The 13628-nt window shown below is 34.3% G+C and overlaps 1 protein-coding gene across 2 annotated transcripts; it reads left to right on the top strand.

Moving 5' to 3' along the window:
• Window positions 1-8738: 8738 nt before the first annotated feature.
• LOC119637600 (cytoplasmic dynein 1 light intermediate chain 2-like) lies at window positions 8739-13622 on the top strand. 2 transcript variants are annotated; one of them, XM_038033759.1, is made up of 9 exons: window positions 8739-8959; window positions 11423-11595; window positions 11668-12053; window positions 12119-12348; window positions 12411-12510; window positions 12574-12666; window positions 12727-12878; window positions 13344-13354; window positions 13456-13622. In XM_038033759.1, exons 1-9 carry the CDS (start codon window positions 8943-8945, stop codon window positions 13584-13586), a joined length of 1293 nt encoding a protein of 430 aa, XP_037889687.1. In that variant the 5' UTR covers window positions 8739-8942; the 3' UTR covers window positions 13587-13622. The 2 variants fall into 2 exon arrangements, with proteins under 2 accessions (XP_037889687.1, XP_037889689.1); XM_038033761.1 differs by lacking the exons at window positions 13344-13354; window positions 13456-13622 and adding an exon at window positions 12945-13130 and having other exon boundaries at window positions 8740-8959.
• Window positions 13623-13628: the final 6 nt, after the last annotated feature.

Below are 13628 nucleotides of genomic sequence, written 5' to 3'. Positions count from 1 at the left end.
GCAAGAAAATTTAGAATAAAAAAATAATCCGGACCTTCGGGGGGAATGGTGTACAAATTCCTTTATTTATTATTTCCTTTTTACTGGAGAGAAGTACAGCGACTTCTGGTGTGACTTCCACGTGGTGCGAGATTTATTTCTATTTATTATTACTTTGTTTTCTTTTAACTATCGCGGAACACTACAAGAAAAGTGGAAACGTTGCCACTGTCATAGTTGCCTGGGCCACTAGTTCGTCTCTGGATGGTCCTTCGTATGTAAAAAGAAAAAGGATGTTCCCTCCCAGTCCTTCAGGGATGGCGGTTAACAGCTAAACCAGCACATCCCCTATCCCTAGGGTTAGTCCTAAGAGTCTTTCAGGGATGGCGGTTAACAGCTAAACCAACACATCCCCTATCCGTAAAGTCAAAAGAAAAAATAATTCTTTGTAAAGGTCAACTCGTCAAATTGTCCGTAGGTACTTACCTTAGACGGCTATGACACCAAACTGAAAGATTATGTGCGATGCGCTGCTCTTTTATAGCTGAAGTCCCGCTCGCTTGTCTTCTTGCCAACATATTCTAGGTGTTTACATATGGTTAGGTGTATGCTTAGCTTAGGTTGGCTGCAGTCGCAACCTTAGTTACGACTTGCATGATCCTGCTTATACATAACTTACGTCTAGCTCATCACTACGCTTGCTCAAATGTCTGCTCAGCAGACTCTCAGGTACCAAATCGCGTGATTCAACCACCGTTCGGTACGTGAGTGTTTGTGCGTTACTATGCCTTTGTGTTTGCATACGCTTTGCTTTGTGTGTTTCTACGTGCTTGGCATGTGTGATCGTGCCTTTGTGCAGTTTATGCATTGTCGTATGTTCTTATTTTTCCTACCTATGAACTTACTCCTGTAAGTTTTGTATACCCTAACGGTGCTACACAATCTACGCATTTTGCAGCATAGAGATTTTTGCTGAAGTTTGTTCGTTTTGCATGTATAGATTTCTACCTAAGGTCAGTTCTGCATGTTTTGTTTGCCCTAACGGTGCTATCAGCTTTGTACAGTGCTGCTGTAGCTTCTGTGTGTGTACCCTACTGCGTTCATACCGATTCGATTTTACTTAATTGTATGAGTCGGGTTGTGTTCTTATACTTATGTTTTAATACAGGTTGGATTCTTAAACCTATGCTTTCTACATTTGAGTTCTCAACTCTTGTTTTTGCACATTGTGGGTTTTTTTCCCTTATGCTTTTGGACATTTTGCGTTTTTACTTATAGTTTTATACATTTGAGTTTTTTCACTTAGTCTTTTATACATTTAAGTTCTTAACTCTGCTTTTAAACACTTTCAGTTTTTGCTTGTGTTTGTACTTTTGAGTTTTTACTTAGTCTTTCATACATTTGAGTTCTTAATTCTGTTATTAAACATTTTGAGATTTTGAATCTAAGCTTTTATACATTTGGGTTCTTGGCTTATTTATTTATTTATTCCACTTATACTAGAAACTCAATTAAAACAAAATGGCAGTCGAGTTCAATTGACTCTTAAGTAAATCTTAAAATTAATTAATAATAAAACTTAGTATAAGTATAATAAAACAAATAAGGAGGAAAAAAAAGAAAAAAAAAAACAGCATGTACACAACTAGCATAGAGCCACACCCGCAACCGATACAGGACCAAATTGCAAGTGAACCCCTAAGCCATCGCAAACATGCATAAGCTTGGCAACCGATAATTGTTAACAACAAATTAATTTTCGACTCATAATGACATATTTAAGGTTAAGTCAGTTTAAATACGACATAGGTAAATCGCGCGTATTACGCAATATTGCTTTAATGGACTTTAAAGAGTCCGTTAATGAGAATAAATAATATAGGTCATTTAGGTTCTTGCAAACAACTCTGAGAGGGTTAAACAGTTCAAAATTATATTTGCATTGACTAAGCTTTATCAACATAAAGTGCCTAGAGAAGCGGTTAGGGACATTAAGGCCTATCTCACGAAGTAATGCGGGCGAGTCAATTGCACCATTTATTAATTTGATTAAGAAGGAAACACCAAGAACAAATCTACGTTTCTCGAGTGGCGGTAAAACAGAAGCAACCTATTTTCATAGGGTGGAAGAGGGGAAATCGGGTCCTAACCCAAATTCCTAAGGGCAAACAGCAAGAATTGCTTTTGTATAGATTCAATTGAATCTACGTAGCACCTATATGAAAGAGACCACACAACAGAGGCATACTCAAGTATAGGTCTAACCAAACACGTGTAAAGGCTTTTCCTAATATAAGGATCATCAAGCTCTTTGGACCACCTCTTCATAAAACCAAGCGCGGACCTAGCTTTGTTTAACGAGGACTCAATATGCAAATTGAAACGTAACTTATAATCAAATAGAATGCCTAAATCTATGAACGAATCGACGTCTTGCACCCTGTGCGAATCAATGAAGTATTCAGTACTGAACGACTTCCTTCTTAAGAAAGAAAGCTTCTTACATTTATTTAGATTTAGTTTCAGAAGATTGAGAGAGCACCATGCAACCAAATTGTTCAAATCACTTTGAAGATGATGTGATTGCGATTCTACGGAAAAAGAAGAAAACAGTTTCACATCATCAGCATACATTAAAATCTCACTGAATTTAATCACGGAGGGCAAATCATTGATGTATAAATGAAATTAAATAGGTGCCAAGTGGCTACCTTGAGGTACGCCAGACGTCACGGGGAATTCATCCGAGGTAACGAGGTTAAACAAAACCCTGAATGATCTACCATGCAGATAAGAGCTTAACCATTCCACTAAGAAGAGAGGAAAGCCAGAGATCTGGAGTTTAAATCTAAGTAGTCTATGATTAACAATATCAAATGCTTTGCTAAAGTCAGTGTAAATGACATCAGTGCGAGAACCACTAGAAAAAGCCTTGAAAACATGAGAAGTAAACTCTAACAGATTGGTCACCGTAGATCTTCCCTTTCAAAAACCATATACAATTTCATGGAAAAGGCTATAAGCTGAGCCACAATTCGCTCGAACAGTTTAGATAAGACACTCTTGGCAATGCCTCTGTAGTTCTCTACAAGTTGCCTACTACCACATTCGTGAATAGGAATAAGGAAAGAAGTCTTCCAACACAAAGGGAAAACACCTAAATTCAAAGACTTATTAAAAATCTTTGAGATAACATCACAAAGCTCGCCAGCACAAGATATAAGTTTACATGAGGGGATTCCATCAGGTCCAGACGAACAATTATATTTCAGAGAGCTCAATCCTTCAAAAGCGTCATTTTCAGATATAACAAAGTTAGGAATTGAAATCGAATTAGAAATCGGATATGGATGGTTTACCGATAAATCAAAATTGGCAGTTGAAAAGTTCTCTCGGAAGTATTCCGCAAGGAGATTTGAGGTTTCAAAATCATCCGAGGACTCGGAGCCATTAAAAGACATAAACGACGGATTTATGGAGATTTTTCTTTTGGAATTAACGAACTTAAAAAAGTATTTAGGGTTACCAAACAAGGAGGATTTAACAAACTGAAGGTATCTGCAGTAGTATTGGCGGTTGAGGGAATTAAATTTATGCCTTGCAACAGAGTAAGCGAAATAGTCGAAAGAAGAACCACTTTTCGAAAATTTTTTGAAAAGCTTGTTTTTCCTATTCTTGTAGTATTTAATTGTTTTATTAAACCCTTGCTTCGAGGACGAGACTGCTTGACCGGAACGGATGCAGAAATAGCTTGATTTAATATATTGTAGAACGACGACAGTAAGCTTTCCTCTGAGAAATCGAGCACAATATGAGAAAGATGTGATTTTAGTATGGAAACATTGATTTTATGGATATCATAAAGTTTATACGAAGAATTTGAATTTTGAACGTTATAAAAGTTCAACGAACCAACATAATTGTAATGAAAGGAAACACCCAATGCTGGATGATATGGATCCTCAGGTAAACTAAACGGAAGACAACGATTAACGCAAACCTCAGGAAAATTTGCAAAGCAGAGATCAAGAAATCTACCATTGCAATTAGGGGTACCATTGTATTGAACTAAATTATTATCAAATAATGCATTGAAGAACACAACGGCTTTATCAGATGTTGAGGTAGGAATCAAACAGCCAGAACTATCACTGTAAAACCAATTGACTTGAGGCAAATTGAAGTCACCCAACGCAAGGACAATATCGGTAGGTTCAGATTGCTTGGCCACTTCACAAATGAGGGCGGCCTGTTTCTTATATACAGAGATATCCGAATTTGGGAGAATATAGGAGCAGGACACATATAAGTGTTTATTAGGAAATTTCACTCGAATGGCGATAAATTCAACGTCGGGAGTAGCTGGAAATTCAAACGAATAGGTGGGGAGTGCCGAAGAAATGGCAATTAAAACATCACCACCATTGCGATACAAACGCTCGTTTCTGAAAACTTAAAACGAATTATGGAAAAGTTCCGACGAATGTAGATCCGGCTTTAACCAGGTTTCAGTGAAGACCAAACAGGAAAACTCCATGCTCACTGAATTTAGGAAGGTAGAACGAATTTTTGAATTTAGGCCCCTAACATTTTGATAAATGAGAGAAAATGAGGCTGAAGAAATATTTAGTTTTTTGAAGGGGAAAGAGCTACTGCATTCGCAATACGGGGTCGGTCCCGAGGGATAAATTCCTTCATTAAGGATCCAACCGGCCACAATGGTTTATTTAAAATCAAATCCATATTTTCGGTCGGAACTAGAATTTTAAAAGATGAGATAGCTCTAGATTGAGAAGGACCCAGTTTGAAAATACTAACTCGCTTTAAATTGACAGAAGGGGCTTTCGCTGCCAGATAACCCCTTATGTTTTCAACAGATGTATCTGGTGCCAATCTTGACACAAATATTGCCTTTCTGGGAGGAACTGCCTTCAAGCATATGTCATCAGTACTGGAAGCAGCAGGGTTAACGGATGGGGAGTTATGAGTTGGGGAAAATATAGAGGGGGTAATCAGACTTGCACGAGCAGCTTGTGCGACCAGCTCAGTTTGGCGAACAGCATTTACACTCGAACAGCGAGGAGGAGAGGACGATTTACTATTACCCTTATTAGTTTTGGGCGATGACGCCTGAGAAGATTGAGTGACATCTATGGGAGGAGATACCCTTGCCACTTCAGCATAGCTCAAGCCAGAAGGATTTTTCGGCCTATTTGTAACATTTATGTTACCAACCGACTCAGCCGTAGCAGAAACGCTGACATTATTTGTAGCCTTTAGGGAATCGCTAACTTGCACCGACGAAACGGACTTAGGAGGTGACGAACCACACGCTACGCTACGCGTTGAGACTTTGTTAGCTGGAGAGGAAGATGACTGCGCAATATACCGACATTCATCAAACCTAGTCTTGATTAATTCAAACTTCTCCTACAAAGAGCCGAGATTTTTGCTCAAATCTGAGAAACAATTTCTCGTCTCCGTGAAGAGTTTGTAGAAATAAATTTCCCGCTTTCTAAAGTCAGGACATGACCATCGTAAACCTTTAGAAGGGTCAAGAAATGCATCAGCAGCACGGCCAGTAATACCAGCACACTTTGCATGTCCAAAGCGATCACACAACCAACAAGAAATGAATCGTTCAGATTCAGGGCCGGTTTTCGCACGACATGGAGTAAATAAGCAATCCATGTCAATTGGAACAACAAAAGTAGCTTATGAAGGGAAAAAAGAAAAACTAAAAAATTCCCTGGCAGCGAATTAAAGCAAATATCTCACTACTTTGCCCACTGTAAATAAAGAGCGAAAGCTAAAGAACTGTAAACAAAAGATTAACAGGCAAAAAAAAAGAGACTTTTTACAAAGAGCTCAATTGTTGCTTACACAAAACCAAAATGATTTTTCACATAAATGTTTATAATATTATAAAATTGAACACGATTAAAGCAAAAAATAAAAATAAAAGCAAGAAATACACTAAAAAATTAAAATATTTCTTGCATTGAATAAAAACGCGACCACAACACGACGCAGAGTTGCCAAACTTATGCTTGTACAAATATTGATTTCTTGAATCTAAGCTTTTTTTTTTACATTCGACTTCTTGGCTTATGCTTGTATACATATTGATTTCTTGAATCTAAGCTTTACATTTGAGTTCTTGACTCTGCTATTAAACATTTTGAGATTTTCGATCTAAGCTTTTATACATTTGGGTTCTTGGCTTATGCTTGTATACATATTGATTTCTTGAATCTAAGCTTTTTTTTTTACATTCGAGTTCTTGGCTTATGCTTGTATACATATTGATTTCTTGAATCTAAGTTTTTTTCATTTGAGTTCTTGACTCTGCTATTAAACATTTTGAGATTTTGAATCTAAGCTTTTATACACTTGGGTTCTTAACCTATGCTGGAGGAGGTGGCTCATGCTTTATTACCCCGGACAGACGTTTACGGACAGCTCGGACTCCCAGGTGGTTCGCTGTGGGTAGCTATTTCAGGCGGACGGACTTGTATTCCGTAAGGATGCAAAATCGCAGCAGTCAAGTTATGAAAGGGAATGGAGTCGGAGCGTTTAGTAATGTTTTTTGAGTAAGCTGAGCTTCGCAATAGGAAGTAGCATTGTCCCTATTCCCGAAATGCGATATTTCCCTTTTTCAGTTGTTTCAGTTGTTGTCTTTTTTATTTCGATACAGTGCACTTTTTGTGTCGGCTGCGTTGTGTGTACAAACAGTTATTTGTTTTGTTTTTGCTTTCCCTTTTGAAATGATATCGTATTGAATTTTAAATTTCAATTATCGATGAGTTCTTAAGGTGTTATTTTTGCACACTTCCACAATGTTTTTTAACATAGTTCAGCGTGATATTTAAAATAATGGTCAATCAGCAAATAAGAATTCTTGTTCTTGATCCGAAAAAAACAAATTAACTCTTCTTAAAATTTACTTCGATTTTTTTTTTCATTATTTATTTTTTAACAGAGAACAAAACCAAAAAAAAACATTTGACAAGTTTGAAGTTCTCAATATGGCAACACTAATAAGAAGATGTGCCATACCCATTCGTTTCCAAAAAGAAAATATATACCATCAGCAACATAAGCAATCTAGGAGTATCACTTCAAGCGGGTTAAAATAAATGTCCAGAAACAAAACAATTGTTAAAGAAACGTTCTGCAATAGGGGTGTTACCAATGAGAAAAACATTGTTGCGACCACCACGGCTGGCAATAAATGCATCACTAACAATTACCAATAATTTTTCGAGTTTATGTGTTGTATAAAAAAGACATTTGCTTATTTTGCAAGAAATAAAACTTAATGTGTATAAAGACTATGAATTGCCAATCATAAATTGAACACGCTAACAAGTTTTGTATGATAAAACTCAACATTAAAAAATTCTTAATAAAAATAATGACAACAAACACAACGCTACAGCCTAAATTTTCAAGGGCAATACGAAAAACCTTTAAACACTGCCTGGTTGGATGTTACGTTTTTAACCTAATGCCTACCAATCAATCAAGAGAAAAAAAGAAAAAACGATGACCTTATACAAATGGTTAATCGGTTCTAAAAGCAAATTTGCACATATAACCTAATAACATAAATGTCATTAGAAATAGGAATAAAAACTTTTGGAAACAAAATATTAAACTATGCAGTGAGCTTACACCTTCAACACCTACATGTATCCCCAATATTACAATTGGCTTGTGTCCGAAAGGGGTCTAAATTCTCCTTGTTGAAGTGCTTAATATATTGAAATCATGTTATCTGAAAACATCGTTCTAATAATCGCAAAATTTGTAACGTGCGTTATATCCTGTTTTACAACCATGTTGTACGAGCGACGCTTATATTCAATATAGATTACTTGGTTATAAAGTTTAAAAATTTTAATGTATAAAATCTGACTTGAATCTTTTAATAAAATTATCTCGATCGATTAGTTTGTGAAATATATTTACTTAATGGCAATATACTATGCCATATTGCCGTCATTCTTCGACATGGTCGCGAAATGTTTCAATCATAGCTATTACAATTCTACTATAAGATAGCGGGGATATCCTTAACAGAAAAAGAATGTTTCTTTCATTAAGAATTGGCATTTTTCCACTCGATTTGAAAATTATGTTTTCGTGCCACTTCTAAAACTTTTTCTAGTTTTTCAATATTCTATTAATCGGTTGGTAAAGGAATGATAATGTCATCCACGTATTATCAAATCTTGTATTAGTTCTCTAAATAAAACGAAAGTATATCTTGTCAAAAAAACATATTTAACATCAACAATAAATAATCGTAAATTCCATTTCCAACATATTCTAATTTTGTTACATTTTAATGCAAAATTTTCCTAATATTCGAAGACAGTCTTTAACCACGGACAAAACTTGAAATAAATAATGCGAAAGTATGTCTTATCAAAAAAATATATTTAACATTAGCAATAAACATAGCAGGAAATAATTGTAAATTGCATTTCCAACATACCCAATAATTCTAATTTTGTTACATTTTGCAATATTTTCCTAATATTCGAAAACAATCATTTTGTTTTATTTCATTCAATTCTATTATTATTATTATTATTTTAATTTTAGACTAATGAATTGAATTCTTAGACTAAAAAAAGAGACATTGAGCACTAGCAACACAGGCTATCGGCTAACTTTCAACATACCAGTGAAACAAAGAAATGGAACGATATTTATTAAAGATACATAGTCGCATTCAAAAACCTGCATATGGTTTCTTAATTTGTGTGTATACGTCAACGGAAGATAAACTCGTCACTTCGTATTATTGCGTCCTAAATAACGCGGGTAACGCTACTTTTTAACGTTTAGAAAACAGTACTTGCTAATATCGATTAAAATATTGAAATTAAAGAAGAAAAAAAAATATTACGTATAATAAAACGAATTCTGCATTTATATAAAGATTAAAAAAAATGAATCCAGCGGAAAAGTAAGTAAAAATTGTTTTTTTATTTTTAATATAACTTAGGGATTCTAAACCGCTTAGATTACGATGAGATTACAAGTTCTTTAGTCTTCTTTATTATGTATTTAAGAGAACACATACTTTTTATATATATATTTTTTTTCTTTTATTCTTTAAACCATCCCAATAGCGTGTTTTAGAGACATTATTATAATTTCGTATAGTGGTGTTCGTTTATTTCTTGTTATAATTGTTGCATATTGTTTTGTGTATAAGTGCGATGCGGTGCGGCCATAATAACTAAAACATTGATATAACCTTTGAAAAACTGATTTTATTATACATCGATCGGTACGATCCGCATCTTGGTATTTTGTATTTTAAGAAAGGCAAGAAGTTTCCTAAATTGAAATAATAAGGTGTCTCTAGGCAATGAAAGAATACAAATTGCGTCAAGTTGCTTAAAATACCTCAAAATTAGAGACTTCAAAAATCTCCTAATTATTCGATTTGTCCGTTCACCCATCGGTTTATTGTCTTAATTCTCAAAGTTATTAAAATTGAAAAGCAAACTTAGGATACGAGGTATAAATTATTGTCGGTAATTGAAATCGAAGAAAGAGATTATAAAATTAAACAGGATTAAATCAGATGCTATAAGACACAAGCTTTTCTATTCATGAGTAACGGAACAGAATACAGAAACATTTATATTATTCATGATAGTAACATAAAATTGCCATTACGATAGAAACATAGTGTAACATGTTTTTGTTTTTTTTTTTTATTTAACCGTACGGTAAGATATTTAAATATCTCTTCTCATTTTGCTATGATAATTGAAAAATTCTCGTAATATTAATTCTTATCTCGTAAAATCCCTTGGCTAACAAATAGAATGGAAAGTCTTCAAGATTCATTATTCTACGCATCGGCTAATGCCTTTTTGTAAGTAGTTGTTTCAGCTACTTGATTAGATGGTTGGTTACAGTTACTTAGATCAATCCCAAACACTCTCCCATAAATTGCTACTTGGAAATTTTCAAAGGTTTTTATATGTTTTTTAACCTATCGCGGAAAAATGACGAAGGTATATTCATTTTTTCAAAACGTTTCCAACGCCCAGAAGAAAGCTTCACAGACGTTACAATGTATATATATTATTGATCAGCATCAAACTTTGAATCGATTTAAGTATGTGCGTTGTAAACATACTTCTGACCGCAAAAATGAAGCTATCAACTTCAATTTTATGTGCGCAGGTTGGTATTGAAAATGGGATAAATCTGTCGAAAGACACCTTGCAGTATCATAGAAACTGAGAACACCTCTGCTTTTCGAAAAGGATAAAAATTTGTTTTTTTGGTCGTTACTCATGGATGATGTTGTAGTACATATACAAGAAGGTGAAAAATTTTAAACCAAGCATTTTTAAATTCGAAATTCGTTCCTAAGCATGTCTATCTGTTCGTTTTTACCCCGGTATAGTATAGGTGGTAAACATTCTTCTGTTGGCAAAAGTGCAGATATCACCTATAAGCTTGCAAGAGAATTTGAAAACTTTCCCCTTTTGTTTCCGTGTTTTTTCTTAGTTTTTACTGATAATGTACAACACATGTACCATATAAATTTCCACTTTTATTCTGAAAATAGAGCTAATAAGCCACGCTCATTCAATATTATAGAGTGTGAATATTTTTTCTTCTCCTTTCAATTTTTAAGGATAAGGCAGGTATTTGTAAAAAATTCGGCCACGGCCGAATATAATCTTATTTACTTATTTATTTATTTATTTTTTGTTTGGTTGCGAATGATTTCATATGTTTATTTAGTGCGGTTTTCTTTTGCGTCACATGTGCTTTTTCCTTCCCTTACGACAGTTAATAGAAACTTCTAGCGAAAGATCGCGTGGTTTTCTATTTTAATATGTCAGCATAAACAAGTTGCTCTTATAAAAGAAAACATAGATAAATGCTGTCACTTCTCACAGTTGCTCCACTTCGTTGAGCATACCTGCTTCTATAAAGTGCGAAATTTGTAAAATAAATTTCGAATAATGTTTATTGGGTAATCGTCACTGATACACACGTAATTCATGGCCTATATAAGGAAGAAGTGGCGAAGCTCAGAGGCAAGTCAAATCGTTAGGAGAAAAGGTTTTATTCGTATAGAGTAATAATTCGCGTTCCAGTCAGAATAATCCACGCTGATCATGTACAATTTTAGTTCTGTTATTATTATTATTATCTGAGCGATTTCAAAATGGGTTCTGGAAATGTTGCTTTTAGTAGTAAATCGTCTAAAGAACGTAATACAAATATGAGATGCAAAGACAAAAAATCAAGAATACGTCTAAATTGCGCCAAAACAGGTCGAATTTGTACTTTCTTATGGTCAGATTTATAAGGCAAATCATTTCACTAATTCTCACCATCATTAATTATTTTTTGGAGGTATTTCAATAAGTTAATAAATATGTTTTCCAAGAGCTCAAGAGCAAGAACCTAAAATACGTGTGTCAAGAAAGACAGTTTTGGTTTTTGGCGACAGGGCCACCGGGAAAAGAACACTTATAAAAAAACTGCAAGGCGGGGAAAATCCCATATTGGGCCAAGGACTAAAATATGCTTACCTTGATATTAAAGATGAATCTGAAAAGGGTAGGAAATGCTTCTTGTGTTATCTTCTATAAACTTATTTGTCTGAATATTTTTCTATATTAAATGTTGTAGATATAACGCGTTTAAATGTTTGGATTTTGGATAGTATACCAGGGAACGAAAACCTCCTACATATGATTATAAACACAACTAGCTACACTCAAATATCAATTGTACTGACCGTGTCAATGGCGCAACCATGGGTTTGGATGGATCAATTAACTGATTGTTCAGATATGTTGTTGCGTCATGTAGAAAACTTACGTATGGATACTAAAGAGAAACAGGAAGCACGTCAGCGCTTACTGCAAAAATGGAAAAATTATTGCAAAGAAAATGATATCAATACCCCGGAAAACTGCAAACAGAAAATTAGTTCTACAGATGAAACTGACTCGCTAACAGAAGAAGCTTTAAAAATAAACATTGGTTTGGACATTGCCGTTGTAGTCACTCAGGCAAATAAGTGGTTGTACTAAATTAAGGAAACTTTATTATTTGTAATTTTTTTTCTTTTCTTTAGACTGATCGCATGGCCGAGTTACGAAAAGATTATGGTTTTCAGGAGGAACATTTTACATTTTTAGAGCAGTGGATAAGACGTTTTTGCTTGCAACACGGCGCCTCTCTTTTGTATACAAATATTAAAAATGAAAAAAATTGCGCTTTTCTACATGAGCTCTTAATACACCGAATCACTGGCGCTCGATTTTGTTTACCTGTTCAAGTTGTAGAAAGAGATGCACTATTAATGTAATTTTTCGATGTTTTCTAATAGATCTTAATATCAAACGGATCTTTGTTATGCTTTCTAGACCAGCTGGTTGGGATAGTTTAGAGAAAATGGGCATTTTGCCCGAAAATAAGGAACCTTGCCAAATTGAAGAATTTTATTCGACACTGCCGGGTGAAAAGGTAGGTTTTCAATTCTTTATTAAAGTGAAAAAAAGGACATCCATACGTGTAAACATCTTCTAGATAAATGGAGAAGAAGAAGAAATTTTGGCAAAGCGAAAGGTTGAAGAAGAACCTGAGCCACCACCGAAAACTTCATCTGAATGTAAACGTAAGGTAAAGTTTTCGCGGATTTTGGCGAAGGCTATGTAGTAATTGACATTATTCTTTACATAGAAAGAGGTTACCCAAATAAGCCCAGTTCTTTTGGCTTATTACTTTGATATAATGCACAAAAAAACAGGCGCTTCTCCTGCACGTCGTGAAGCCATGAGGATCTCGCGCGGCCTAGACGGTTTATTAGACCCTGAGACCGTTGATTCTATTACGTACGTACAATTTATTGAATATCTGAAAACATTCTTTAAAAGATGTAACTTACTAATCTGTCATAGCCTATCACACAAAAGCATATCGAAATTTAACTCCTCATATACTCACGAATGTTTTTTGCATTTCGCATTACACAAAATGCAAATTCGTTAATCTCTTATCAGTTGAGCTAAGAATTTTACTATAAAATCCTTCGATGTTAAATAATTGAATTTTAAACCCAATTTACTACAACGTATAAGTCAATTTGCTATATATATAACGTCTAACCATAAGAAATACGAAGTATATTATATATATAATTATGAATAATAATATAATTGTAAAATAAAATAACTCTCTTTGATCGTCAACTTATGAAAGTTACTTTTCAAAATTTTTAATTTTATTTTCTTATAAAAATCAATGCTATGTTGGATTTCCTGGATATCTGGATTCATGGATACTAATTACATCTCCAGTCTGGGCCCTAGTAAGTTATTTATTTACATATATATTTATCAATTCGTTTTTAAGTCCAAAAAAGAAGCTTTAAAACTGCGTAACATACATATATTTTTCCCTATTGTCTAGTAATAAATTATTTTGCGAATATTTTGGCGCTCATATGTGTTCATATTTACAAACATGCTATCTGCTATATATTTCCAGTGCTATGGGTAGAGAATTATTATATTTCAATTCATAGGGTTTCCTTATGTTAAAGTTTAGTGCATTTCTTATGATTTTCTAACCTAGATAATGAA

This window comes from Glossina fuscipes, unplaced genomic scaffold (assembly GCF_014805625.2).
Source record: "Glossina fuscipes isolate IAEA_lab_2018 unplaced genomic scaffold, Yale_Gfus_2 60, whole genome shotgun sequence".
NCBI lineage: Eukaryota > Metazoa > Arthropoda > Insecta > Diptera > Glossinidae > Glossina > Glossina fuscipes.
This window is presented reverse-complemented; position numbering and strand designations above follow the sequence as displayed.